This window comes from Chrysochloris asiatica, unplaced genomic scaffold (assembly GCF_000296735.1).
Source record: "Chrysochloris asiatica unplaced genomic scaffold, ChrAsi1.0 scaffold00207, whole genome shotgun sequence".
Taxonomy (NCBI): domain Eukaryota; kingdom Metazoa; phylum Chordata; class Mammalia; order Afrosoricida; family Chrysochloridae; genus Chrysochloris; species Chrysochloris asiatica.
The window spans coordinates 4,728,885-4,755,687 of NW_006408725.1; the positions used below are offsets into that span (position 1 = coordinate 4,728,885).

General features: G+C 39.6%; 1 protein-coding gene across 2 annotated transcripts in view; it reads left to right on the forward strand.

Annotated features, from left to right (window-relative positions):
- The window catches only part of PRRX1 (paired related homeobox 1), an 88,355-nt gene that overhangs the window by 46,838 nt on the left and 14,714 nt on the right, over positions 1-26,803 (forward strand). For both annotated transcript variants that reach the window (XM_006872638.1, XM_006872639.1), the window contains exon 2: positions 22,008-22,183. In XM_006872638.1, coding sequence (XP_006872700.1) covers positions 22,008-22,183 — 176 coding nt within the window. The remainder of the gene's footprint in view (positions 1-22,007; positions 22,184-26,803) is intronic.

A 26,803-nucleotide genomic window follows, 5' to 3' on the forward strand; every position in this document is an offset into this window, starting at 1 on the left:
ACCTCCATAGGGCTATCAAGACCTCCATAGGGCTATCAAGACCTCCATAGGGCTATCAAGACCTCCATAGGGCTATCAAGACCTCCATAGGGCTACCAAGATCTGCTTTTGGAAGCAGATCACTAGTGCTTTCTGTTGAGCTGCTTTGGGTTGTGTTAGAACTACCAAACTTTTTATGTTAGCTACCAAGTGCTTGTAGCGTAGTGGTTACGAATCGGCCTGCGAACCGCAAGGTCAGCAGTTCGAAACTCCCAGCAGTTCCGCGGGAGAAAGATGAGGTTTTCTGCTCCCGTAAAGATTTACAGCTTCGGAAACCCTGTACAGGGTCGCTATGAGTCGGAACCGACTCCACGGCACTTAACAACAACAACAACCAAGTGCTTAACCATGTGTGTTTAGCCAGGGACTTAAAAAAAAAAGGGAGGGCCGGGGGCGTACTACCTAACTAAAGTAAAAAAGATTTTTTGCTAAGAATATATATATATAACAAAATATTTGTCACTTCCATTTTTTTTACATGTACAGTTCAGTGGAATTAATTACATTTATTGGCTTTCTGGTATGGCACTGTTGTGTAAGCATTGAACTGCTAACTAAAAGATCGGCAATTCAAACCCACCAACCGCTCCTCGGAAACCCTATTCAGGGTCGCTATGTGTTGAACCAACAGCACTTAACAACAACAAAAACGATTACATTTATCACGTTGTACAACCATCACCAGTGCGTTTTCAAATCCTTAGTTCTAGAGATGATTTTCCATGTTCATGTTAGACGGTAACAATTTTTGGCTTATTTTCTCATATTGTTCATTGTTCTATCAAATAAGCACCCTCTGAAGGGCAAACACATTTAAAATTATATTTTTATAGTACTTACAACAAAGAAAAATATGATTCTCCCATAAATGGCAAGAGCAGAGTATTTTAAACAAGCTGGAGATTCCAGAAAGCTGAGGTTGTGGCAGTTCAGTGATTTATGATGCTGAATGTAATGGAAGGGTACTAGATCTATGCAATTATCTTCTTCCCATTGGCTCCTGCATGATCCAATTTATGCTTCCATGGTGCTGACAGGAATTTGTACCTAGTTGATTGGGGTAAAGAATAGAAATGTCTTGTAGTCTCCAACTTCAATTCTCAACATTAGCAAATTGAGGACCCAGAAACCTTTCTCTAAGAAAACACCTCTCATGAATGGAACTTACAGTAGTCGGCCTAATTATTCCAGTTTCTGGGTTAACATTATACCCAACATTATTTTCACAAGTCCTAGCTACTTCTTGAAATTTCTCCTATTTTCTTAATAGTTTTTCGGAAGGAAATTCCATAACCTCTGACACACCAAAGCACATTTGCAGCATCACTGGATGTGGGAATGTCAAGTAAAGCAGAGCATTTCTGACCCAAACTGTTGTTGTTGTTAAGTGCCATCGAGTCAGTTCCGACCCATAGCGACCCTGTACAGGGTTTCCGAGGGTGTAAATCTTTACGGGAGTAGAAAGCCTCATCTTTCTCCCACGGAGCGGCTGGTAGTTTCGAACCGCTGACCTTAAGGTTCGCAGCCCGATTCGTAACCACTACTCTACCAGAGTTCCTTTTTCCGACCCAAACTACCAGGTGCCAATTGTCAGAGTTGTGTCCTTGCCCTTGGCTCGCTGAACCTCAGTTTCCTCATCAGCAATATATGGATTATAACAGTACTACCTCATAGAGAACTACCTCATTGGAGTCCTGGTCTGGCACTGTAGGATAAGGACCGAACTCCAAACCACAAGGTCATCAGTTCAAACCCACCAGCTGCTCCTCAGAAACCCTATACAGGGTCACTATGAGTAGGAACCAACTCAAATGTCACTTAACAACAACTTTACATGAACTCTTGACTTTACACTTAACAACAGCATAGGGTTGCTGTGAGGACTGAATGAACGATCCATGTAAAGTTGTTTCTGGTAAACAGTAGGTACTCAATAATTATTTGTTATTGTTGTTGTTAAGTGCCATTGAATTGGTTCCTACTTAGAGCGAAGCAGCTGGTAGGTTTGAACTGCTGACCTTATAGTTCACAGTCTGGTGCTGCTCCTACAATGCCATACCATGAGTACGAGTCTGATTTTATTGTTGTTATGTGCCGTGGAGTCGGTTCTGACTCCTAGTGACCCTGTACAGGGTTTCTGAGGTTAAAAATCTTTACGGGAGCAGAAAGCCTCATCTTCCTCTCGCGGAACAGCTGGTAGTTTCAAACTGCTGACCTTGTGGTTCACAGACCGATTTGTAACCACTACGCTACCAGAGCTCCTTCGCTTTTATTAGGAAATATTTATTAAGTACTTACAATGGAAGCCACACAGGCCCAACATCACATTTAGATCCTGAGAGGTATATATGAAAAGCACAAAATATTTCTTCTGTCTACAGTTTATAATAAGAATGCCTTATGCACATACACAGTCTTGCTAGAGAAATCGTCTTATTTGAACCTGATGACAACCCTTTAAATTGTTTCAGAGCTATTAGGACTTTTAGGATTTTTTTTCTTCTTTCATTTGTTAATTAAGAAACTGGAGCTCACAGAGAATAAATGAACTTGCTCAAAGACAATGAATGAGAGTCAGAACTGAAATTGTCAGACAAACAGCTTTTGTCTTCTAGTTAGTGTCAGCAGAAAAAAAAAAAAAACCAAAGTGTGACAGAACACAGCAGTGCCGGAATTTGAGCGACTCATGCACTTACTGCAATTAAAGTTCACTCTGGTAGCGTAGTGGTTACGAATCGGGCTGCTAATCTCATGGTCAGCAGTTCGAAACTACCAGCTGTTCTGCCGGAGGACGATGAGGCGTTCTGCTCCCGTGAAGATTTACAGCCTCGGAAACCCTTTACAGGGTTGCTATGAGTCAGAATGGACTCCACGGCACATAACAACAACAACATGCACTTAGTACAATTAAAGTTAAGTAAAGAGACTAGTTAATATGGCTCAGAGGAGCTGGGAAAGTAAAACAAAAATTTTAATTAAGGTGAAAATAACGGACCCACTGATTGACCATTGTAAAAATTTTAAATTAATTTCCTTTGTATATTTAAGAAATAGGAGTTACATTTCTTTAGTTTCACTAAACTGTATTAAATTATTAATATAATTTTTTGCTAAAATTATATTAACTGCCCCTTTCTTATACGTAAGGAATTTATAATATAAATGAAATGGTAGTGTAGGGGCACTGGACTGCAAAACACAAGGTTGGTGGTTCGAGCCCACCGGCTGCTCCAAGAGAGTAAGATGAGGCTTTCTGTTCCCGCAAAGATTTAAACTCTCAGAAATCCTATTCAGGGTCACTATGAGTCAGAACTGACTCAAAGGCAGTTAACAACAATATAATTGAAATAACATATGTAAGGTATTTTATGTTCTTTCAAAAAAGGCACCATATAAACACAACCTCTCAACCCACAGAAATTATGAACACAATTACTTTGTCTTCTCTTAATGGAATTTTGCTCTCTCCAATTACAATGAGAATAAAGTGGGGAGCATAGACTTCTAGTCTTTATCCTGAGGTTTAAAAATCTTTAAGCTGTGGTTAACATTTGGCTTGAGACAACAACAAAAAACCACACTCCAAATATCCATCATATCCAGAGGTTAAGTAGGGTACACAAGACATAATTGATTTATTGACCATTGGTTTCTGCAGTCAGTGTATAGGACTATATACAAATTTGCCTTCTAGACTGTATTGTATTCGTAAAGGGACCTTGGGAAGCAAGATATACTTTGAAAATCCAGTGACATACATCTTCCTGTCTCCTGTCCTGAGCCCTCACAGGCAATGTAGCTACAGAAACTCACCTTCACAATGGCCTTAGTTGAAACATACTTGATGGCCAACAGATTTGTTTCAATGGATCTGTGACCTTAATCTTTCTTCTGTAAAGAGACTACAAACCAAACCTTTTTAAATCTTAAATATTAGACTTTCACTCTCAGTCTGGGGAATAAATTGTTTTTTTGGATGCTTTCCTTTTGGAAGAAGCATCAGCTTGGAATCTAACTAACAGACCTAGGTTCTGTTGTTACTGGATCTTTTGCACCATTATTTTTCCAGCTTTGACAAGAAACTGCTTTTCTGGAGGGACCCATAAAATTTATTTAGTGGCTTTGGTCTGGACTTTGAAATGTATACTGAGAATGGTTCCAAAGTTTCACATATTACTTGGGTCCTGGTGGGATGGCCTGAATGTATAAACTTTTAGAGTTTGATGGAAGAAAAATATCCATCCTTAGCAATCCATTTGTAATATACCCTATTCATTTTTTTTGTTTTGTCACTTTCTTCTTCATGTTTGCATTATGCAGCAATTCACGATCCCATTGATAAAGTACTTGGTTGCATCTATCAGCACACCTTGGTAATTGACTTCACTTGGAACCTTACATACTCTGCTTGGTGGTGACTGCTTATTTAAATTGTAAACATCGAAGGTATCTATTTAAAATACAGTTTTTGTTTACAACTGAGTCCAACTGGCAGTGATATTTATTACATGAGTCATTGTCTGGGAGCCCCTATTTAGAAACCAATATGTCAAAGCAAGTTACCAGATACAGGTGGTATTGGATTAGGTCATGATGATCGTGCTCTGCAGTTTTAGTGGGCTATGCAGAGTCTAAACAATAAAATTATTCACAATATGACCATTGGCCCTTTCTTCTGTAGGAAATTGGATAGGCTTCTATTTTTTATGGTTATAAGACTGTTGTTATCATTTCAAATGAGCATTCACTAAACTGATAAACACATACCACACAAATTCACATGTCATCATTAGGTCAGCCTTAACTCTCAATGTTAAATTATTTTAAAATCCCAGAACTTTATAAAAGTTAATCTTTCATCTTTGCTCTCATCTCAAATGTTTGAATATCTGATAAACCTAAACAATTTCCTTAAAAAAAAAAAATTAATGGAAAATAAGCATCCATGAAATGTTGAAATACCCTGATATCCACAAAGATCATCATAATGCCGTTTGAAATATCAAGGACACTGAAGATTTGACTATAAAAATGTGTATTCATATAATTACTTAATACCCATTGTTCATTTCCTAGATTCCCAATTTGCAGCTAATTAGTATATAAATATATTGTTCTTTACTATATATGCCTTTAAGTGCATAGATTTGTCTATTGGTCCAGTATTTGAAGGGAAATTTATAATTTTAAGTCAAGATGAAATATTAAGAAGAACCTGTTACCATGCCCTTTTTTTTTGACAAGAGAAATGCAAACCAATGTTGACAAAGTAGCATTCTTAAAATCACATGAATTTTTAGGACTACACCCAAGGTGAGGATCCAGCTCATCCGACCTCTCATTACTGGCATTTCTTTGCTCCTCATTACATAAATTTGCATTGATGATAAAATTCTATGGAAAAACTCTTACTTATATTTATTGCTGAAAATTTGAGGAATTTCCCTATTGTGTAAATTTGCTCTGGGCTGATTAATTGTGGGAATGTTGTGGTTCTGTAGGATAAGCTAACCACAAGATTGACAGTTTGCACTCACCAGCCACTGAGAGGGAGTAAGATGGGTCTTTCTATTCCCACAAGGCATTACAGTCTTGGAAACCCTAAATAGAATTGCTATGAGTTGGAACCAACTGGACAGCATTTAACAACAAATTCATGACTAATTCAAGATAAGATTTGATTTTAAAAATGGGTTCTTTCAGGTTATATTGATAACACTTGGTGACCAGGAGAGGCAATACTAAGTAGTTATATTGGCTTAATCAGAAAATGGCCTTGGGAAACTGTAGGGCTCGTGCTAAAAGTGGAAGTCTCTAGGAAAGGAAATTGTGATCATCCTTCTAGCTAGTCAAACAGCATCCCCTCAAAACAAACAGATCTGTATTAAAGGAAGAGCTTTAATGATGCTTTTAAGGGATACATGACCATGACCACTATGAATCTTAGTATAGAATTAACCCGGCAGGGATCCACATTTGAATGTAAGGAAGGGGCAGATTTCCTTGAAAATTACCTTCACTTTGGTTGTTGTTGGGTGCCATTGAGGGAACCCTTGTGACAGAGTAGAATTGCTTCGTAGGGTTTTTTTTGGCTATAATCCTTATGAAAGTACATTGCCAGGTCTGTCTCTTGTAGGGTCACTGGGTGGATTCAAACTGCTAATAGTCAAGTGCTCAACTGTTGTGCCATTAGAGTTCCTTTCTCTTTATTGTTGTTGCTGTTAAGTGCCATTGAGTTGGTTCTGACTCATAGCAACACTGTATAGGGCTTCCTAGGAGTGGCTGGTGAGCCTAAACCAAAAAGTTCAAACCAACTTTGCAGTACAGCGCATTAACAATTAAAAAAACTACAGCCTAGAAAATTCCGCCTTTACCCATATCAGTTACTATGCACATACTTTCTTTAACTGATTTGTATCAGAAACTGTGCCTATAAAATAATATAATATACCAAAATCTGTCACCTATTCACTGGATCCATTTATTTTTTTCTTTGTTTTGAGTCCATAGCATCTTCATGATTACTCCTAAGATACCTTCTTTTGAAAGTGCTGATTTCCAAGTACCTGAACCACTAAGTAAATCCTGTGCCATTTAAACTGGAATTGTAGAGGAGCTGAGAAAATAAAAAGAATACTGTCAAAATGAATGTTCTATCAATGATTGGGGGAAGCTTTATAGTGGAGTTGAGGAGGAGCTCATCCCAGTTTATTCTTGCTACTGGTTTAACATGTAACTATCAACTCTGTTCCTAAAAAGCAATTTCAAATTAGGAAAATTCTTCATATGGAAAACTTGAGAAAAGATCCAAGAATTTAAAAGGAAGAATGTCTGGATTTGCCTCGAAGGCATGTTGGAAAGAGACGATGGAGACCGACCTACAAGATGGCTAAAAACTTTTAGTCTTTATCCTTGGTTAGCCTCTATTTATAGTTATCATTTTCTTTTTCATCAATAAAAGTTTTTATTAGGTCTTTTCTCCATTCTGGCTTCTTCCTGTTATGAGTTGAGCAGTCTGAGTTCTTCTTGCCAACTTGCAGATGATGGAGATCTGGAAGTGGTGCCTATGACATGAGACACTATGACACACAGATTACTCATATGTTTCCACTCCCAACAGACAGTCATCTACTAACAAGGAGCTCTTTAGGGCTGTTGGACAACAGGGGACATGATTCAGTGGAATATGATTATTGCGCATGGATTTTTAGATGTTTCATCCAAATTAGACTTTTTCTGATGTGATCTTAGTACATCAGCTTCCTTACCAGTTAAAATAGTCACATATCCCTGGAGAGGAAATCACCATATAATTAAGGAAGGTGTGGTTGACAGGCAGTAATGTTCCTGTATGTTGGAGAATGAATTACTCAAGGCTTTTGCCCAAGCTCCTTTGCCAGTGAAAGGAAACAGAAAGCCCAGTGTCTGTAAATAGCTAACTAGAAGAGAATACAACCTGAAGTGTATTTGTGGGAACATAGAGATGGCTGTCTGTAGCTGGTCATGTCTTTCAAGACTTGGCTGGAGTCAAAGATGGTCAATACTTCCATATAGTTCATCATTATCATACTTAGTAGTGAGCACTGGTTGAGTCACTGGGAGGTAGAAAAGTTAAAGTGCTTGGCTAACAACCAAAAGGTTAGTGGTTGGAATCCACCAAGAAGATCATCAGAAGCAAGGCCTGGTGATCTTCTGATGGGTCACAGCCTTGAAAACCTTATGCAGCACAGATACGCTCTACAATATATAGGACTGTGGTTAGTTGGAGTCACTGATTTGATTACTGAGCTGTATAGAGCTCTGTTCTACATACTTTGTGTTCAAGGCTGTAATCTCATTAAGAGAAGATTACTGACAAAAAGCCATGCAAAGAGGAAGTGCATGGAAGAGCTGGACAACACATGCTCCTGAAATTTACTTAGCGTAGTGGTTATGAATTGGGCTGCGAACCTTAAGGTCAGCGGTTCGAAACTACCAGCCGCTCCGTGGGAGAAAGATGAGGCTTTCTACTCCCGTAAAGATTTACACCCTCGGAAACCCTGTACAGGGTCGCTATGGGTCGGAACCGACTCAATGGCACTTAACAACAACAACAACAACATAGGAGAATAAGGCAAGTCTTCAGAACAGGAATGATTGTGTGACAAGACCTTACAGAAGTGCTTTCCTGCAAAGATGATCAAGCTTGGGGGCTGAGTGTGAATATTGCAACTGCTCAGGTAACGTATTGGTTACAAATCGGGCTGCGAACCTTAAGGTCAGCAGTTCAAAACTACCAGCTGTTCCACAGGAGAAAAATGAGGCTTTCTGTTCCCATAAAAATTTACAGTCTCAGAAACCCTGCACAGGGTCGCTATGGGTTGGAATCAACTCGACAGCACTTAACAACAACAACCTTTTGGTTAGAGTGTGCAAAATTATCCCCAAGTACAGTTAACATATTTATTTAGTTTTTCTAAAAACAATGGCTGTAATATGCCAGACACTGGTACCAGATACTGGGACACCACAGTTAGCAATTCACTCATGTCTTAGAGTGTTTGAGGCAATCAGCATAAATAACTACAGTTTGTTGTTGTTGCATGCCATTGAGGAGCAGCTGGTGAGTTTGAATTGCCAAGTTTGTGTTTCAATCTGGCCTTATGGTTAAGTGCTGAGCCTATAGAGTGCCACACCAGGATCCAATTACAGATTAAGGAGCTCAGGTAGCGTAATGGTTATGAGTCAGGCTGCTAACCTCAAGGTCAGCAGTTTGAAGCTACCAATGGTTCCATGGGAGAAAGATGAGGCTTTCTGCTCCTGTAAAGATTTACAACCTCGGAAACCCTATGCAGAGTCACTATGAATCGGAACTGACTGCACAGCACACCACACCACCAAGTATTATAAAGCTATATTGAGAGAAGGGCTACTTCAGGTCAATGGTCAGAGAAGGTCCTAGTGAAGAACTGGCAAGTAAACTGAGGGTTGGAGAAGAAGGACCATCAGTGTAAGGAGTCTTTAGATAGGTGTTCTGTTGTTAAGTGCTGTAGAGTTGGTTCCGACTCATAGCGACCTTGTGTAGGATTTCCAAGGCTATAAATATTTTTAGGAGTATAAACCCTCATCTCTCTCTTGAGGAGGGCTCAAACCACCAACCTTGTAGTTCAAAGTCCAATGCTTATCCTACAGAGCCACCTTACTCTCCAGATACGGATGGTGGTTATGTGCCATGGAGTCAACTCCAATTCATAGTGACCCTGTATAGAGTTTCCTAGGCCACAAACCTTTACAGGTGCAGAAAGCCTCGTCTTTCTCCTGTGGAGTGGCTGGTAGATTTGAACTGCTGACCTTGCAGTTATCAGCCCAACTCATAACTCACTATATTTAGAGATAAGGTCAATGAAGACTATAAATAAAAGATAAATAAAATATGTTTAAGTCAGCAGCCGCAGCACAGTTAAAATAGGGTGACTGGAGTGACAAACCACAGTGTAATTAAAACGGCTCTAAATTCCAAGTACGATAGAGACAATCTCATGATGATTATGTCTTCTGACCCTCTTCGATGGCTCTGTCCTCCTTCCAGTCCACTGCTGACCCTGATGGACACCGATCCTGATGGAATCTTTTTTTCTGCTGTTACTTTACTTTTCAAGTAATTATAATGTATTTCCTCACATCAGTTATGAAGTTGCTGAGGACAGATTACATGTAATATTTCTCTGTATCCCTCAAAGCATTTACTTGTCTAGCATGTAGAAGGTAGTTAATAAATATTTGTTCAAGTGAATGAATAAGGTGCCAGCAAGAGGATGTGCAGGTGAAGATTACATCTGACCCATGTTGGTGGCACAAATTTGGAATTAGTCTTAGGTGGTCAAGATAGACAGTGTTTGTAGTAAGGCGACTGTTACCAGTCCATGGTTAGGAGGTCAATGCTGGTAGACGAAAAAGAGCATGCTGCTATTTTCATTTCCGGTTAATAAATTTAGAGGATAAAAATAACCATCTCAGAAATCTTTCCTTTTTTTGTGTGTGTGTCAGTATTGTGATTATGTTGTTATTGTTGTAAAGTGTTGTCAAGTTGGTTCGAACTCATAGCGACCCTGTATAGGGTTTCCAAGGAGCGAATGGTGGATTTGAACCACTGACCTTATGGTTCAAACTGACATTGCAGTCGAGTGCTCATCCTGTAGTGCCAATAGGTAAACTAATTTGTGGTTATGTTGCTGTTGTTATTAAGTGCTAGTTGGTTCCAACTCATAGTAACTCTGTATAGGGTTTACAAGGAGCTACAATGCTATAAGTGATAGGATAATATCCATGTGCCTACAGGGAAGCCCAGTTAATACCACTATTATTCAAATTTATGTACAAGGAGCAGCTGGTGAGTTTTAACCACTGACCTTGCGGTTCAAAATGACCTTGTCATCCAGTGCTTTATCCCACAGTACCATGCCAGGACTCTAAAAGCAGGGTTGGAGAACCATTTTGCTGCCAAAATTTATAACATTTGCAGGCCATACAAAATTATCAACTTAAAAATTAGCCAGGACTCCTGGTATGGCACTGTAGGATTGGCACTGGACTGTGAACCACAGTCAAAAGTTCAAACCCACCAGCTGCTCCTTGGAAACCCTATACAGGGTCACTATGAGTTGGAACTGACTTGATGGCACTTAACACCACCATATTTGAACACATATTTATCTCACCCCTAACGGACTCCTGGTGTGGTGCTGTAGGATCAGCACTGGACTGCAAATCACAAGGTTGGCAGTTCAAACCCACCAGCGTCTCCTTGGAAACCCTATATAGAGTCACTATGAGTTGGAACCAACTTGATGGTGTTTAACAACAGAAACAATGTGATGGTTGGAACTTCAGTTGCCTTTACAGGGTCAGACCAAATGATTTCATGGGCCTCATATGGCTCACAGGCCAGACATTCCCCAACCCTGCTGTATAGGGTTTCCAAGGAGAAACTGGTAAGATTTGAGCCACTGGCCTTGTATTTAGAAGTCCGATGCTTATCCTATAGCACCAGACCAGAATTTGAGGCTAAAGGTAAGCTAATTTCTTTTAAAATTAAGGTTTCTACTGATTTCTATTTGGAGAATAGAAATAGACAGGGAGGAATAAAATTACTCAAGCTTGTCTGAGGCATGGATAATATATCAGTCCTTATGCAATATTTCATTGAGCTAAATGTTTTCTGTAGTTCTGGTGTGGTGCTGTAAGATAAGCACTAGACTGCTAACCACACGGTCAGTGGTTCAAACCTGCCATCCACTCCTTGGAAACTTTATATAGGGTTACTATGAGTCAGAACCAACTCAACATCACTTAACAATACCAGGTATTTAAAAATATTTAAACAAACAAACAAAAAAAACCAATCCTATAATCCCCAAATGCTGGATTTGAAAGAGGCTTTATTTATCTAATCCAACCTGTACTTCTGTTAGTAAGGACCCTGAGCCTAACATCACAGATCTAGTCAGTCTGTCATCCCCCCAGATTACAATCCAATCTTCTGGGTTCCCAATGCAAAGGCCTTTCCACAGGTCTCCCTAATAGAAGTTAAAACAAAATATATAGAAATGTGCATAGTGAGCCGTTACATTTTATTATTTTAAATGAATATTTTATTTGTATCATAAACAACTGCTGATTTTACAGACAAGAAAATGGAAATGTAGATAGATGTTGCAATGTGGCACATTGCTAAAAAAAAAAAAAGTGAAAATATGAATTACTGCTGACATTTTGGCGTTTCTTGTTCTTAAGAGAGACTTTTAGAGACCGGAAGAATTAGATAGTGCCTGGCTACCATTATTAACTGTTCTGAAAGGGATCACATTAGAAGGCCCTCTATAGAATGAGAGAAAATGTGGAACAAAGCTCAAAATATAAAAAAGACTAGGTTTACTGGTTAGAAAGAGACTGTAGGAATCTGAGACTATAGTCCTTGGTCACCCTTCAGGCCTTGAACAACACTCAGCCTCATGGTTCAATATTCAGCCAAGTAGTATATAAATATAAAGGAAGGATAACAACTTAGTGAGGTGTGCTCACCATGGAACAGTCAATCATTCAAGATGGAAAAGGCAGCATTTACATAAGGAAAGTATTCAGAAGGGCTGCGAAGGAAATTGGGATGGAAACACAAGTCACAGGAAGGACAAAGGATGAGGGGATTGTAATTGTTGAAATGAAATGAACTGCATAATCTGTTGAATATAAAAAAAACTGCAAAAAAAAAAAAGTTAAATTATTTTCACTTAAACAATGTTTAAACATAAGGTTTTTTTTGGTTCTGTTTTTTGTTTTATTATGTTGGTCATTTCAGCACATTTTGTTCTTCAAATGAGTTAGTTTCATATCAAAGACCAGAGTAACACCTGAGAGGAGCTGTAATTTCTCCATTAAAACCAGTTTCTGTCAAGTTAACGACAACCCCTGGCAACCCACGTGTGTCTGAGTAGAATTGTACTCCATAGGGTTTTCCATGGCTGAGTTTTGGGAAGGAGTCTTATCTAGGGCCTTTTCCAAGTTGTCTCTGAGTGGAGTTGAACTGCCCAATTTTTCATTAGTAGCTGAGCATGTTAACCCTTTGCACTGCCTGGGGCTTCATTTACTTTATTGAGTATTGCAAAATTATCTTTGTCTTCTCTCTTGTAATGAAAAGCTATGTCTTTGCACCCCACAGTGTTCTCTGGGATAGATCTCTCTTTCTTTTTTAACTCGAAATGAAAAATGATAAGAATTTGCAAGCCATGCATATATTTTCAGGAGTTAAAATACCTCATAATTGTCCAGGTCGTTAACAGAAGGTTCTGTTCCATCACGTCTTTCCTTCCAAGAACTACACTTACTCATTAGTGATGTGCACACCCTTTATTGATGTTTGCTTCCAGTACTAATGTTTTAAAAACCTACTTTTAATTAGGGAATTAAAAATTATTCTCAAAATACAAATTGCACACACACATATACAAAAGACATGCAGAGGTAGCCTACTATGAAGATAAGAGTTTCTACTGGTAATGTCAAGATGGCTGTGTCTTTTACACAATGACAACATTCTTACTACAAAGGGAAAGTATCATCAGAGGAAAGCAAGAGCTTATGCCTTATCTAGACCTCTGTCCGTACCCCTATTTAAGATGCAGTTTCAAGAAGACCACACATCTGAATACTGAACATTTAGGAAACCTTTATAATTTCTGTCAGAATTTTGCTTTCCTTAATTTTTTAAAAATCTCTTTGGAATTTACCAAAGTACATTAAAAAAAGAAAAAACGTCACTGAACAAATATTGAGAGATATGATCCAACTTCCATGTTTTTATACACGTATACACATGGCAACCAAATTTGACAACTTGAGGCTAACTTACTGGGAAATAATTGAAATGTCATAATCTGTCTTTCATCATTTGCCTTCTTATTTTGTCTTTCTCTCTAATTTATTATTATTTTTTTTTATTTAACTCATTTCTAGTGAGCTTTCTTATTAAGGATACCAATTGCTTGCTTGTCTTTGAGTGCTGAAATAGACTTGCTTTCTGAATCTTTCTTTTTAAAATTTGAATTTAGACAGGAAAATAGGCTTGTTAGAGAGTATGAAGGTAAAGGTAAACAGCAGAAAAGTGTCTCAAATGGTGCTTTTTGGAGAAACACCTACATGTGATTTTCTTGTACAACTTAAATTCTCAGCTTTTGTTGGTTTTTAAAGCTTTTATCCTTTCTTTCAGCTTCCTAGATCACAATTATATTCTCTATCAAGCCATGCAAAGCCATATTGACATTTTTTGAATGGCTTTCTCACTTTCTCCAGTTATTCAGTTAAAAAAAGTCTTAATACCAACAAGCAGGGAACATAAGGGGAAACAACCAAACAGCAACAAAAGTTTTTGAGTAGGAGGAATTGCCACAGCCATGCTAGCAGTAAATCCCACCACTTGCCAAATTCCTTTTTGTGCCATAGCCTAGTTCATTAGTCCTCAAATGATTGTGGGAGTGGGCAGTCTTATTCCTGTTTGATTATTTTGGAAACTGAGGCTTAGAGAATTAGTGTGCCTTGTTCCCAGCCACTCCGTAAGTAGCACAGGTCCTTCTGATCCCAACCCAGTTCGCTTTCCACTAGACTCTACTGCAGCCATCTTCAGTTAGAGGTAGTTGGGTCCAGTACAAAGATTTGTGTTCCCTACCTTTTTTTGTGTGTATCCTGAAGCGGGTGAGAAAATGAGTAAATCGGTGAGAAATTTTGGGTAGTTTGTATTTCTAAAAAGAGCCCTGGTTAGGCATTGGGTTGCTAACCACAAGGTTGGCAGTTCAAACTCACCAGCCACTCTTTGGGAGAAAGATGAGGCTCTTTGCTCCCATTAAGATTTACAGTCTTAGAAACCCTATATAGATAAGGTAGTTATGAGTCAGAATGGATTTAGTGGCAGTGGGTTTTATGTCTGAAGCCCAATTTTTTTCTTTATCTAAGAGAAGAAAGTATTTGCTCAGTAACTCAACTCTTATAATAAAATGTCTGACTATTAATTTGTATTTACTGAGCTTTACAAAGAGCCTTGGTTAAACGAAGTCCCAACATTTTTTTTTTTGGATTGGTTGTCTAAAATAGATAGTTACATGGAAACATAGAAGCATGGAGAAAGTATCTCTGTAACCTCAGAAAAAAGCCAACGTTTGAAGATAGGGTTGCATGGAAATATTTGCTATAAGTTTAGCATTTCATGAAATTCTAATCAGGAGTTCTTTAAGGAAAATGTATTGAGAAAATGAAAACAGGTAAGGAAGTGGGAATTGTGTTCATGTTTTTGGCTCTGTGTAAGTGCATGGAGAGTTGAAAGAAACAGATGCAACCAAGAAGCAGAAAGAAGTACAAATTCATATCATAGTACTTCAAATTCTTCAGTATTTTCTGATTCTCAAAGGAGAATTTGCTATAATGAAAGAGTGAAACCTTGATCTATGTCTACAAAGAATGATCGTGGCTTACACAGAGCCAGTGACTAGTCTTTTTGGTCAGATCTATTCAAATTAATATGCTTATACAATTTTTTGAGCATTTCATTCTTGGAAGACCATGTCTTTCCCCAAATTACATTTAATGTTCTTGAATGTTATTTACTAAGATTCAGACTAATATTTGACTGAAAATAAAGCATGTCTGTGCCATGTGGAGTCCTGGTGGGCCAATGTAGAATAAGCACCAGACTGCTAACCTCAAGTCCAAATCCACCAGTAAACACCTCAGAAACTCTGTACAGGGTCCCTGTGGGTCAGAACTGACGTGACAGCACTTAACAACAACAAATACCATGTGGACAGTAAAGGAAAAGATACACACATCAAAGATCAACATATAAAGTTTGGGGTCTGGCAACTGTAATGCCACAGTGCAGCCTAAGTTGACCAATAGCAGAGCAGTTGGATATCTGTATTGGTAGAGACCTTGCCACTCTTGACAGTTGCTGGCTTTCCATGGTCAGGTATGTGGTTGAGAAGGTGGATGTGCTGCTAACCTTGGTTTGGTTCATTGCGATGCCCTAAGTTTGGGCTGCATTTTCACAGTCATCCCAGTTAAGTGAACCTTGTGCTGTTTATCAGGGCTCGTATTAATCGGATACTGTCCTAATTGCAGTTGAGTCTAAGTGTAACCAAAGAGACTCAAATAAATGCCACAGCTGTATTTTGCTGCTTTTCATAGGCTTTGCAATAAAAGCTAAACAGTTTTTAGTGGCTTTTGCAATTATACTGCCCTTCAATTTTCCAAAGGTTACAGGGCCTGTACCACACAAATCCCATTAAAGTAAGTAGCTGTTGTGCAATATAAGTTGCTTTGAAAACATTCTTCAATGCCCATAAAATGATCGGCGGGCTACACTTTAGATCCGCTTGCCTGTCCTGTTTTCAACCGAGAGGCATATGACGAGCTTTGATGTGGTGGTCAATTTCTGCTACTGAAGCTGTCATTTTATCTTCTTGCATCAGATTTCTCCCCAAATTGATGTGACTCAGGGATAGCAAACACATTTTTCTTCAGATTTGATTCCTAAAATATGCCTTTGCCTTACCTTTAAATTACATTTGGCTCAGCATTGAATTGGCTATCTGCAAGACTGCTCCCACAGTCAGGGACTTTGGAAGTTGACTGAAGCCTGCACCTTGAGTTGTGTTAAGAGCCACTGAGTCAGTTCTAACTCACAGCGACCTTGGATAAGGTTTCTGGGGAGTGGCTGGTGAGCTTGAACCACCAACCTTGAGGTTCAAACCAACATTGCAGTCTAGTTCATTAACCCACAGTGCCACACCAGGACTCCTCACCTTGAGTAGAGGGTTTAAATGAGGAAGGATCACTACACACTGCCTGGTCCTCAGTTTGGGGATGACGCTTCTCTAGGTCTTCTCCATCTTTCCTACAGTGCAACGTCAGCAGCTAGATGTGGAGTCAGAGTGAATTTCATGCTAGAGTAAAAGACAGAGCTATTGTTTTGTTTAACTCATATTTGAATGCACAGGGGGCAATCCTACCTTGTGCTCATGGATCACTTGCCTTCATAGGTATTCTAGCATGCAAAGCCAATAGAAACATCTTATCTCTAGCAGCACCGATTTCTTATATGTGTTAAATTTGTTTAAGCCATTAATTTATTGTGCATCTGCTTCTCTTAGAAGAAGTGAATATGAAGAACTATTGGTGTGGCTCTGTAAGATAAGCACCGGACCCAGAGGTTGGTTTGAACTGCAGGGTTGGCAGTTCAAACTCACTAACCGCTCCTCAGAAACCCTATTCAGGGTCACTATGAGTCAGAACCAACTCAATGGCTCTTAACAACAACAATCCCTGCATTTACAAAGGAGTCAGTACCACGATGGTTATTCCATCTCTAAAACTGATGACTAGTCTATTTTCAAAACAAAACACTAAAAGAATATTTTTATTCTAGGGTAAGCACTGGAATACTAACCACAAGTTTGTTCAATCCCACTAGTCCCTCTTGGAAACCCTATACAGGGTGGTTATGAGTCAGAACCAACTCGATGGCACACAACAATAACAACAGATAAGATTATCCAGAGAAGACAGCTCCTCAGATTAACCTAGTTATTTGCTAAGCATTGTTAAAAAGAATAATGGGAGTTCAGAAATTACTGGGTGCTTTTAAACTTTAGATAAATCATCAAGATTCTAATTTTCTTGGATTGCTTCTACTCCATAATACAACTCAAACTCTTTCAAATATTATTGTCACTTAATTTATCAGGGGACTCATTTCTTTTTTATAGATATACGTAAATGTATTGACTGACAAAACATTTACGTAGAAAGAATTACACCATAATTTCTAAAAAGCATTTGATTTATGGGCTAAAATAACACTACTTGCCATCAAGTCAACTCCAATTCATACGACCCCATATGTGTCAGAGTGAAACTGTGTTCCTTAGAGTTTTCAGTGACTAATTTTTCATAAGTAGATTGGCAAGACTTTTTCCTGAGGCACTTCTGAGTGAACTTTAGTCTCCAACCTTTTGCTTGGCAGTACAACACACTAATGATTTTGCACCATTTGGGGTTTCCATACTAAATTATGTTATAGGAATTAATGGAGAGATCAGTGTGGACTAGAGCTATCAGGAAAGTTTCATAGAGAAGGTGAAACTTGAGATGTGTCTTAGGAAACAGAGATTTTGAACTGTGTCCTAAAATGAAAGAGAAATACCATTCCGGTTGTGGGGAGAAGAAAGGGACATAGAGTTGTTTCTGAGTCTGTGAGACTCCATGTCACAGAATAGAACTGCCCCATAGGGTTTTCTGTGCTGTAATATTGGGGCAGATCCCTAGGGCTTTCTCCTGTGAAGTCATTGGGTGGGTTCAAACTGCTAACCTTTCTGTTGTAGCGGAGCACTTAGCTGACTGCACCACCAGTTCTCCTTGATTTGGATATACTACTATGCTAAAATAACTCAGCATATATGCAGTTGATAAAGTAAGGATGTATAGAGACCAATGAAATAAAAATATAAGAACACTGTATCAAAATCACTGCTTTAGATGAAAACAGTTCCAGGTTTTGTAGCTGTTCTAGTAGGAATGACAATATATGATATACAGGATTCTTTCTTAGACATTCTTGATTTTCTCTCGTATGGAAAAACCTGTTTTGCCCATAAGTATTCCTGGGCCTTGATTTCTATATAGGCCTCTGGTAAGTCTTTGTTCCTCTCTTGAACAGCATATGTATTATCATTTGCATGGAAGAGTGGAATGGAATGAGGAGTTCTGGATTGTAGTTGTGACTCAGTCACAAATGTGCACTGTGATTTTGAGCAATGTTTGCTTAGTCGGCTTCGTCTTCTTCACCTCATCTGTAATATAAGGGCAGTGTATTGGATAGTATCTTCAGTTTTATTTGGTGTTCATATTTAATGACTCATGAATCTAAGGGAGAATATACTGTTCATAAGGTCATGTTGTTTTTGTTAAAAAGAGTAACAATAGTCACAAATTTGCAATTTACTTGATCATCGATAAAATAACAAATCCACAAAATCCATACATCAATCTATCTTGGATGTGAAACATTATGACTTAGATAAGAACGCTTCCACGTTCCCCATGATATCTGCAGCCTGGTGAACCCTACCCAATTCATAATTCCAAAGAATGAAATGCTTCCCGATGTTCATTTGATTGTTAGCATCTTTGAGTTAAAAACAGGAGCTCTGGTAGCTCTTGGTTAAGTGCTCGGGTGCTGACAGAAAGGTTGGTGATTCAGATTCACCAGTGGAGAAAGACCTGGTGATCTGTTCCCGTAAAGATGGTAAACTAGAAAGTCCCGCGGGGCAGTTCGAGTCTGTCAACATGGGGTTGTAGGAGTCGAAATAAATTTTACAGCAGGTAAGGATAACAGCATCATCCTTAGATAGCCTGCTTCCAAATCAACCTTTGTTGAAGTTGCTTTTATAAGGCGGATGATCCTCTTGTAATGATAAAAATACACTGCTTTCTTTCCCCTGCATTCAACCAGAGCATAGAATCTGATAAAAACGTTATCATGGGCCTTGCATTTGTAAACCTCTACAATGTTTATGTTTCCTCCAGTGCTGCTGTATATCCTGTGTTGGGTTCTGTTCTCCTGTGCTCTTCAAGGAAAACAGGGAGCTCACAGTGAGCAAAGACAGACAAGCCTCAGGGCTGCCACTCAAGCTGTCTCAGTTGCCCATTCATTGTCTCTTCCTATTATCCTTGTACTTCGAAGGACGTTTACCAGATCCAGACTCCCTGGACCCTTCCTATTTGCATGTCTTTTCTCACCTTCAAAATGATCTGGACTGGTGTTTTCATTTGTTAAAAACAACATGGACATTCACTGGGAAAGTTTTGCTGGCACCGTTTCAGGTCATCATAGCTATTTATATCCTGTCATAAACTATAATGCTCTACTTTCCCTACTCCCATGTCAGGGGAGTTGGTGGTTTATGGTGGACAGTCAGTGAGATGTGAGTGAACAGTAGAAGATTTCAAAGAACTACTGAGAAATTACGTAGGCAGATTGTGGTACTAAGGAGAAAGCGTAACATATTCTGGGTCTTCATCATACTTTGGCAGTGTAAGTAAAAACCGGCTTACAAAACAATATAAGGATTTAGAGTTGAGCATTTATACCTGAGAAAGAATTTTCTTTGAGAGAAGAAAACAAATCATGGGACTGGCTTAATAAGGGATTTCCTTTTTGTGATGAAAAATAATAGCCTAAAGTCTCTGTAATTGGTCTCAGTTGGGGTGGGTATGGAAGGCCAAGGAGTTTTTCAGACTTCTGTCTAACTGAGTCATGGAATTCAGATTGTGGTGCTGTTGCAAAGACCTGGATGGTCTACAAAGACTCAACATGCAAAACACATAGAACCGCAGACAAAAAAGACTTGGAAATGAAAATGGAGACAAGAATGTCTCCAAATAGTTAAAAAGAAACGAGAGTACAAATACAAGACAACTATTGAAAGGTGTTGCTTCTAGGTGTTGAATTCTAATGCTGATATTACTGTAAGCTAATTTTAAAGTAAAAAAAAAAAAAAAAATCAGAAAAACCCTAAACAAGATGTACTGACATAACAGCTATAGCAATGAACTCCAACATACCAATGATCATGAAGATGGCAAAGGACCCGTCAATGTTACACACAAGGTCGCTATGAGTTGGAGCTGACTCAATGGCAGTTAACAACAACAAATAGTGATATAATCAGTGGTGCTGGTTGGAATATTCTAGACCTTGATAGATCTCAGAAATCATGATGATTTGATTGGTTCCATTCTCAAGATGTCGCTGATCTGGCTTTCTTACTAAGAGTGTCATAGAAGTGTCATCAAAGCAGGCTTCTAGTTGAGATAGATCACAAATGTGAAAACCAAGAGAAGTCAATTTCAGCTTTGTTATGAAGCAGAGAGAATGAGTGTCAGCAGCTTCTTGAATGGAGTAATTTAGTTGAGATCCTCTGATTTTTTTCTACAGGAACATATTCAGCAAGCATTTAATATGGCAGGGCACTTTCAATATCAAGGGGAAGTATGCTGATTCCATTCTGTGTGCCAAGGGGGAGGCTCCTGGTGAAGCAGTATTGAGGAAGAAGGGATCTGGGTGAGCCCGATAGCAGAACTGAGAGGTTTCCATCATCAGTCACTGAGAGATACTGGCTAGGAGCATCCCTAGGCAATAGCCTTTCACTCTGAATCTACACCGAAATCTAGAACATACCCTCGATGTGTAATAGGAATAATAGTGCAGCTAAGGTAGGACAGTATGCTTTGTGCTCATAATTTTGTTGAATGTGTTGAGTGTTTGCACTCAGGATTAGGAGACCTCACATATAAAGTGGTTGAGAAGTGTTCTCTATGAAATGTGAGAAAGTGGTCAAGCTCTCCTTTCTTCTTACATTTTTCTGGTGTGAGTCTGACTATTGGAAAAGTAAGTTCACCAGAATGAACATGTGATGTGGACTGTTGTAAATCTCTGAGAGATGCATAGGCCCTGTAAGTGGCATAGGCCTCAGGGGGACGGTTTGATGGAGGTGTTAGCACAGCTGGAATTCTGCTTAGCATCATACTGCCATCACTCATGACAGGGGTGGAAAGAGAGGAGGCAGGACAGGAGTACACCATTCCTTGACTTCCACAGACAGGCTGCATTATTAGCTTCGAGGGAATTCAAGGACAACCAAGGAGGTGTTTTGAGAGGCAAAACTTGGGGTGGTAATTCTCCAAATTCCTAAGTGCTTCAGGGATCTTTCCGTTTGGCTCCCTGTTTTTGGGACCTCATGGGGTGAGTTCCATGCTAATGTTAGCTTGGGCAGATGGTGGTGCAGCACTAACTTTGATCTAGGCTGAGGACCCTGAAACCATGGTACCTGAGAGAATGTAGGTAGAAATTACTTCTAGGAGTGTTCATGGTAAGACAGAAACCCTTCAAATTTGGTTTGCAAATGATTTCACCTTTCTCACTCTGAATTTATACCCATGTGCACGCATGTGCTGGGAGAGGAAGAACTAAAAGATAGTTGTTGAATTATGAAACTAAATGAATGAATATATATTATCTAAGGAGAATAAGGTACAAAGCGATGTACCATTCTCCCATCTCTGGAGAACTTCAGGGAACATTGGCAGAACTCAGATTTTCCTTTAACCCTGTTTAACAACAGGCTTGAAGGAGAATACATGATGTGTCTCTCTAAGAGATTAGTTCTGGCCCCAGATTTCGAAGCAAAAAGCAAGCCTATAAACTTCTGGGAGTTCTTGACATATAAATTTGCATCCATATTTGCATATTTAAAGTGACATTTGGCTGTGAGACAGGCATGAGCAAATGAAGTAATATATATCTTACTGTAGGTATATATAAAGAAGTGCTGATTGGGAATGTCAAAGTGATTTTGGGTCCTTATCATCAGTTTCTTTCATTCCAGATGATCAGCTGAACTCAGAGGAGAAGAAGAAGAGAAAGCAGAGGAGAAACAGGACCACATTCAACAGCAGCCAGCTGCAGGCTTTGGAGCGCGTCTTTGAGCGAACACATTATCCTGATGCTTTTGTGCGAGAAGACCTGGCCCGCAGGGTGAACCTCACTGAGGCCAGAGTGCAGGTAACTCATGCTGTGGGAGCTTGGTACCACATATTTCTTTCCCCAAAGGCACTACATCTCAGAAGACTGTTTTCAAAAATCCCATTTTAGGTTTCAGACTGGGGCTAGTACTCAAAAGGGTTACAAATGGGCAACATGAGAACAGAATCCAGTTTCTAGCTGATGCTTTAGGCAGCTTTTGTTGTTAGGTGCCGTCAAGTCGGTTTCAACTTATAGCTACCGATTTGGTAAATTCTTTACATAAAGCAAATCTGTTTAATACAATAATTCAATGAGATAGGTAATATTCTTCATCTTGTAGTTGAGGAAATTTTTCCAGAGCTACATAGCCAGGAAGTGACTGAACTAGAATGTGAACACAGATAAGCAGATGCGAACTTATGCTCTTAGCCAGTACAATAAACTTGGAATAATAAGAGAGTCTTGGCTAAATGCTCCCCCAAGTGTTTAATCTGCTGAAAGTCAGATTATAGGGGTTTTATTGTCTCCCAGTGGTCAGCTACTGTTTTGATGAGATGGGTGGATCCAATCTGTCTTGTCTTCCTAAATAAATTATTGTTTGTATATCTTTGTTTAGTCTGAGTTTGAGAGACTTTTTTCCTGCACATGATAACCCCTTTGACTAATGGAGACTTTAGCTAGTTTAAAGGGCCTTCTGGGTTGGAACAATGTTTCTACCAGGAGACACAGTAAAATGTGACAGATGCTTGAATTGAGGGATAGGTCTGAAGAGAAACTGTGCAGGTGTTTTCTGTGTGAGGAGACAGAGACTTCATGTAAAAGCACTCCCTAAGAGACAAAAAGGAAAAAGTCAGTATCAAAAGCAGAAAGTTGTCTGTGTCCTATGGAGCCACCAGAGCATAGGTTAGAAGAATGCATGGGTGAAGGTACACACAATCCCTTAGGGCTCAGGTAAAAGTGTTGGAGAGTCAGTTCCAACTCATGGTGACCCGGTGTAGAGTTTCCAAGGCTGTAAATCTTTATGGGAACAGAAAGCCGCACCTTCCTCCTGCGGAACAGTTGACAATTTTGAACTGCTGACCAGCAGTTAGCAGCCCGACTCGTATCCACTATGCTACCGGAGCTCCATCAGCTGAGAGTAGTCCATAGAAACAAAACTCAATTTGGCTGTTTCCATCCCACCAACTAAAGCAGAACTGTGAAGTTGTTTTCTTATGTTCTTTTCCCCATGGTAATTCCCATAGCAAAGAGCCCTGGTACCATAGTGTATTAGAAGCTGGGCTGCAAACTGTAAGAGCCGCAGTTTGAACCTTTCAGTCACTCTGCAGGAGAAAGATGAGTCTTTCTGTTTCCTTAAGATTTACAGCCTCTGAAGCCCTATACAGAGTCACTATGAGTCAGCACAGATTCCATGGTACACAACCAGCAACAAAAACCAATTACCACAGTTCTCTAATCATGCTAGCTACTTCTGTTCTTAAATCCCTACCTCTTTCTTCCTGTCTCTGGTGTTTTTTATGTCCTGAGGTTGGCCTGCAAAATGAATACTTTTAGAATAATAAACAAAATAAATAATTTTAGAGCAATAGAACAATGTATCCGGGAATACCCTTTTGCCTAGAGATTTAAATTAGTCAAGAAGGAAACCTGGAGAGGGTAATGTTGATCACACTCCCTTCTCCACCTTCATAAAGTTTTATTCTTTCCCAGTATAAAACAATCCCTTCTGATTCTGGGTTTCCTTGCCTATGTGAGGGTAAGTCAAAAGATATTACTACAAAATCATAGAAACTTTTATTAAGAAAAAATATCAAGATGTGAAGCTATTGTTCCTTGACATGTCTCTATCTAGGGCTGTATACTTCTAAAGGTATGTTTTTCACCTCTCTAACCCTTTCTATAAGGAGCTCTGGTAGCGTAGTGGTTACGAATCGGGCTGCGAATCTTAAGGCCAGCAGTTCGAAACTACCAGCCAAGCCACTCCGTGGGAAAAAGATGAGGTGTTCTGCTCCCGTAAAGTTTTACAGTCTCGGAAACCTTGTACAGGGTCGCTATGGGTCGGAACTGACTCAATGGCACCTAACAACAACAACCCTGTCTATGAGGAGTCCTAGTGTGGCACTGTGGGTTAATGCCCCAGACTGCAAAGCCGGTTGAACTGCAAGGTTGGTGTTTTATACAGGGTCGCTATGGGTCAGAACCGACTCAACAGCACTTCACAACAACAACCCTTTCTATACAGGGCCACTATGGGTCAGATATGACTCAACAATACTTAACAACAACCCTTCCCTCAAGAATTCTGCACTCTTTAATCTATACCATGTCAAAATGGTAGTTTTTGGCATCCTTGAGGGACTCAAATCTTGTCTCTTTTAAATGTTCTTTGAGTTTGGGAAACAAAAAGGAGCCTGGAGGGGCAAGATCAGGGCTGTAGGGTGGAAGGGATAAGATTTCCCAACAAAATTCTCGTAGGACATCCCTTGTTACTTTTGAAGAACAAACCCTGTTGTTATGGAAAAATTTCCTTGCACAACTTTCCTGGCCTTTTTCTTACCAATGCAGTTTTCAAGTTTTTAAAACTTCCTAATAAGTTCCAGTGTCCTTGAGAAAATCTATCAAGATGATCCCTTTGGAATTTCAAGAAACAGTCACCAAAACCTATTTAGTTGATCTCTGTCTTGAATTTGACTGACACAGCAGATTCCCCTGGAAGTCACTGTTTTGGTTAGACTGTTTTTTTTTTTTTTTTAAAGGCACCCTGACCCAATTAGAAGTCCTGGTGTGTTACTATAGGATGAACGCTGAATTTCTAAATTTGATTTATCAAACCCCCAGCTGCTCCTTGGAAACCCTATACAGGGCTGCTACGAATCAGAACCAACTTGACAGCGCTTAACAACAACAACAACAATCACATCAGGAGTCTTGCTTTGGCACTGTAGGAGTAAGCACTGGGTTGCTAACCACAGGGGTGGCAGTTCAAGCCCAGCAGTCACTCCTTGGGAACCCTATACAGGCTTGCTATGAGTCGGAATCAACTAGATGACACTTAACAACAGCTATCAGATTAAGACAAGTTTATCTGTAACAATCCACTGTTCACAGACATGTTTGTACACACTTCGTGTGGAATAAACCTGTGCCTGTATGAACTGGAACCCTAGTAGCAATCCTTTTTAGACTTACCCTCATATTATTTATAGTATTTGCAGCCCTGGTGTGGCACCGCAGGATAATGTACTGTACCACAAGTTTAGTTTGAACCTCAAGGTTGGAGGTTCAAACTCACCAGCCACTCCTTGGAAACCCTATACAGGGTCACTATGAGTCAGAACCGACTCGATGGCACTTAACATTTATATTATGTATTATAATGTATCATGAGATGTGTGTGGGTCGACTTCCCCACTAGGTGTTAAGGTCCTCTAGGATGGAAGTTGTTCCTTATTCATCTTTGTATGTCCCATAACATCTAGAAGAGTCTTGCAAAATTCATTTGTTTCTCTTTTCCTCTTTTCCTTCTCCTTTCCCCCCCACCCCTCAAACATTTATTTAGCAGCTATTCTATACTTGGAGTCTTGGTATGGCTCTTAAAGGTATATGCACTAGACTACAAGGCTAGTTTGAACCTCAAGGTTGATGGTTCAAATTTACCAGCCGCTCCTTGGAAACCCTACACGGAATCGCTTTGAGTTGGAACTGACTCAACGGCACTTACAACAATAATTCTACACTTGGGAGCATGGTGGCATACATAGTGATCCTGTGTAGGGTCTCCAAGGAGCAGCTGGTGAGTTTAAACTGCCAACCTTGCAGTTGAAACCAACCTTGCAGTCCAGTGCTTTATCCTACAGCACCACACCAGGACTGTCCAACTCTGTTAGATGGACTTTAAATTTTACACTTTCTACTGCAGTAGTCCATAAAGGAGATAATATTAAAGTTGAATCTTAAGAAACATATGGGTTTTCACAGCTGGACAAAGATAGAAAGAATATTATAGACAGAGGAAGTATCAGCTATGAGTATATGTGGGGGAAACTACCCTAACACATACTAACATAGTTTTCAGGTTGTTATGAGCTCAAAAGAATCCTGGTGTTGTGCTGTAGGATCAGCACTGGACTGCCAACCCCAAAGTTGGTGGTTTAAACCCACCAGTTGCTCCTTGGAAACCCTATACAGGGTCGCTATGAGTTGAAACCAACTCAAAGGTACTTAACTTCAGCAGCAATAACAAACGAGCTCAGAGAAGGAGTCGGAATGATACTGGGCTAGTGCTGGAGTGATGTAGGATGTGGTCAGATTGGTGGGTAAAGAGCTAATTCCTGAAGAGTCTTTTGTTCCATGGAAAGAAGTTTTTATTTCATTCTGTGAGTGATGAGGAGCCAGGATGATATATTTGCAGAGTACTAGTATGAACTCCAGGAACTGGTCCCTCCTGACAATATGTCTGAAGTATGAGAGATGAAGTTGGACCAGTCACTGGGAGAAGGATATCATGTTTGGTAAGGTGGAGGGTCAGAGAAAAAGAGGAAGACCCCAACGAGATGGATTGGCAAAGTGGCAGCATCGATGGACTCAAGCGTGGCAACAGTAGTGAGGTTGGCCCAGGATCGGGCAGTGTTTCATTCTGCTGTGCATAAGGTCGCTATG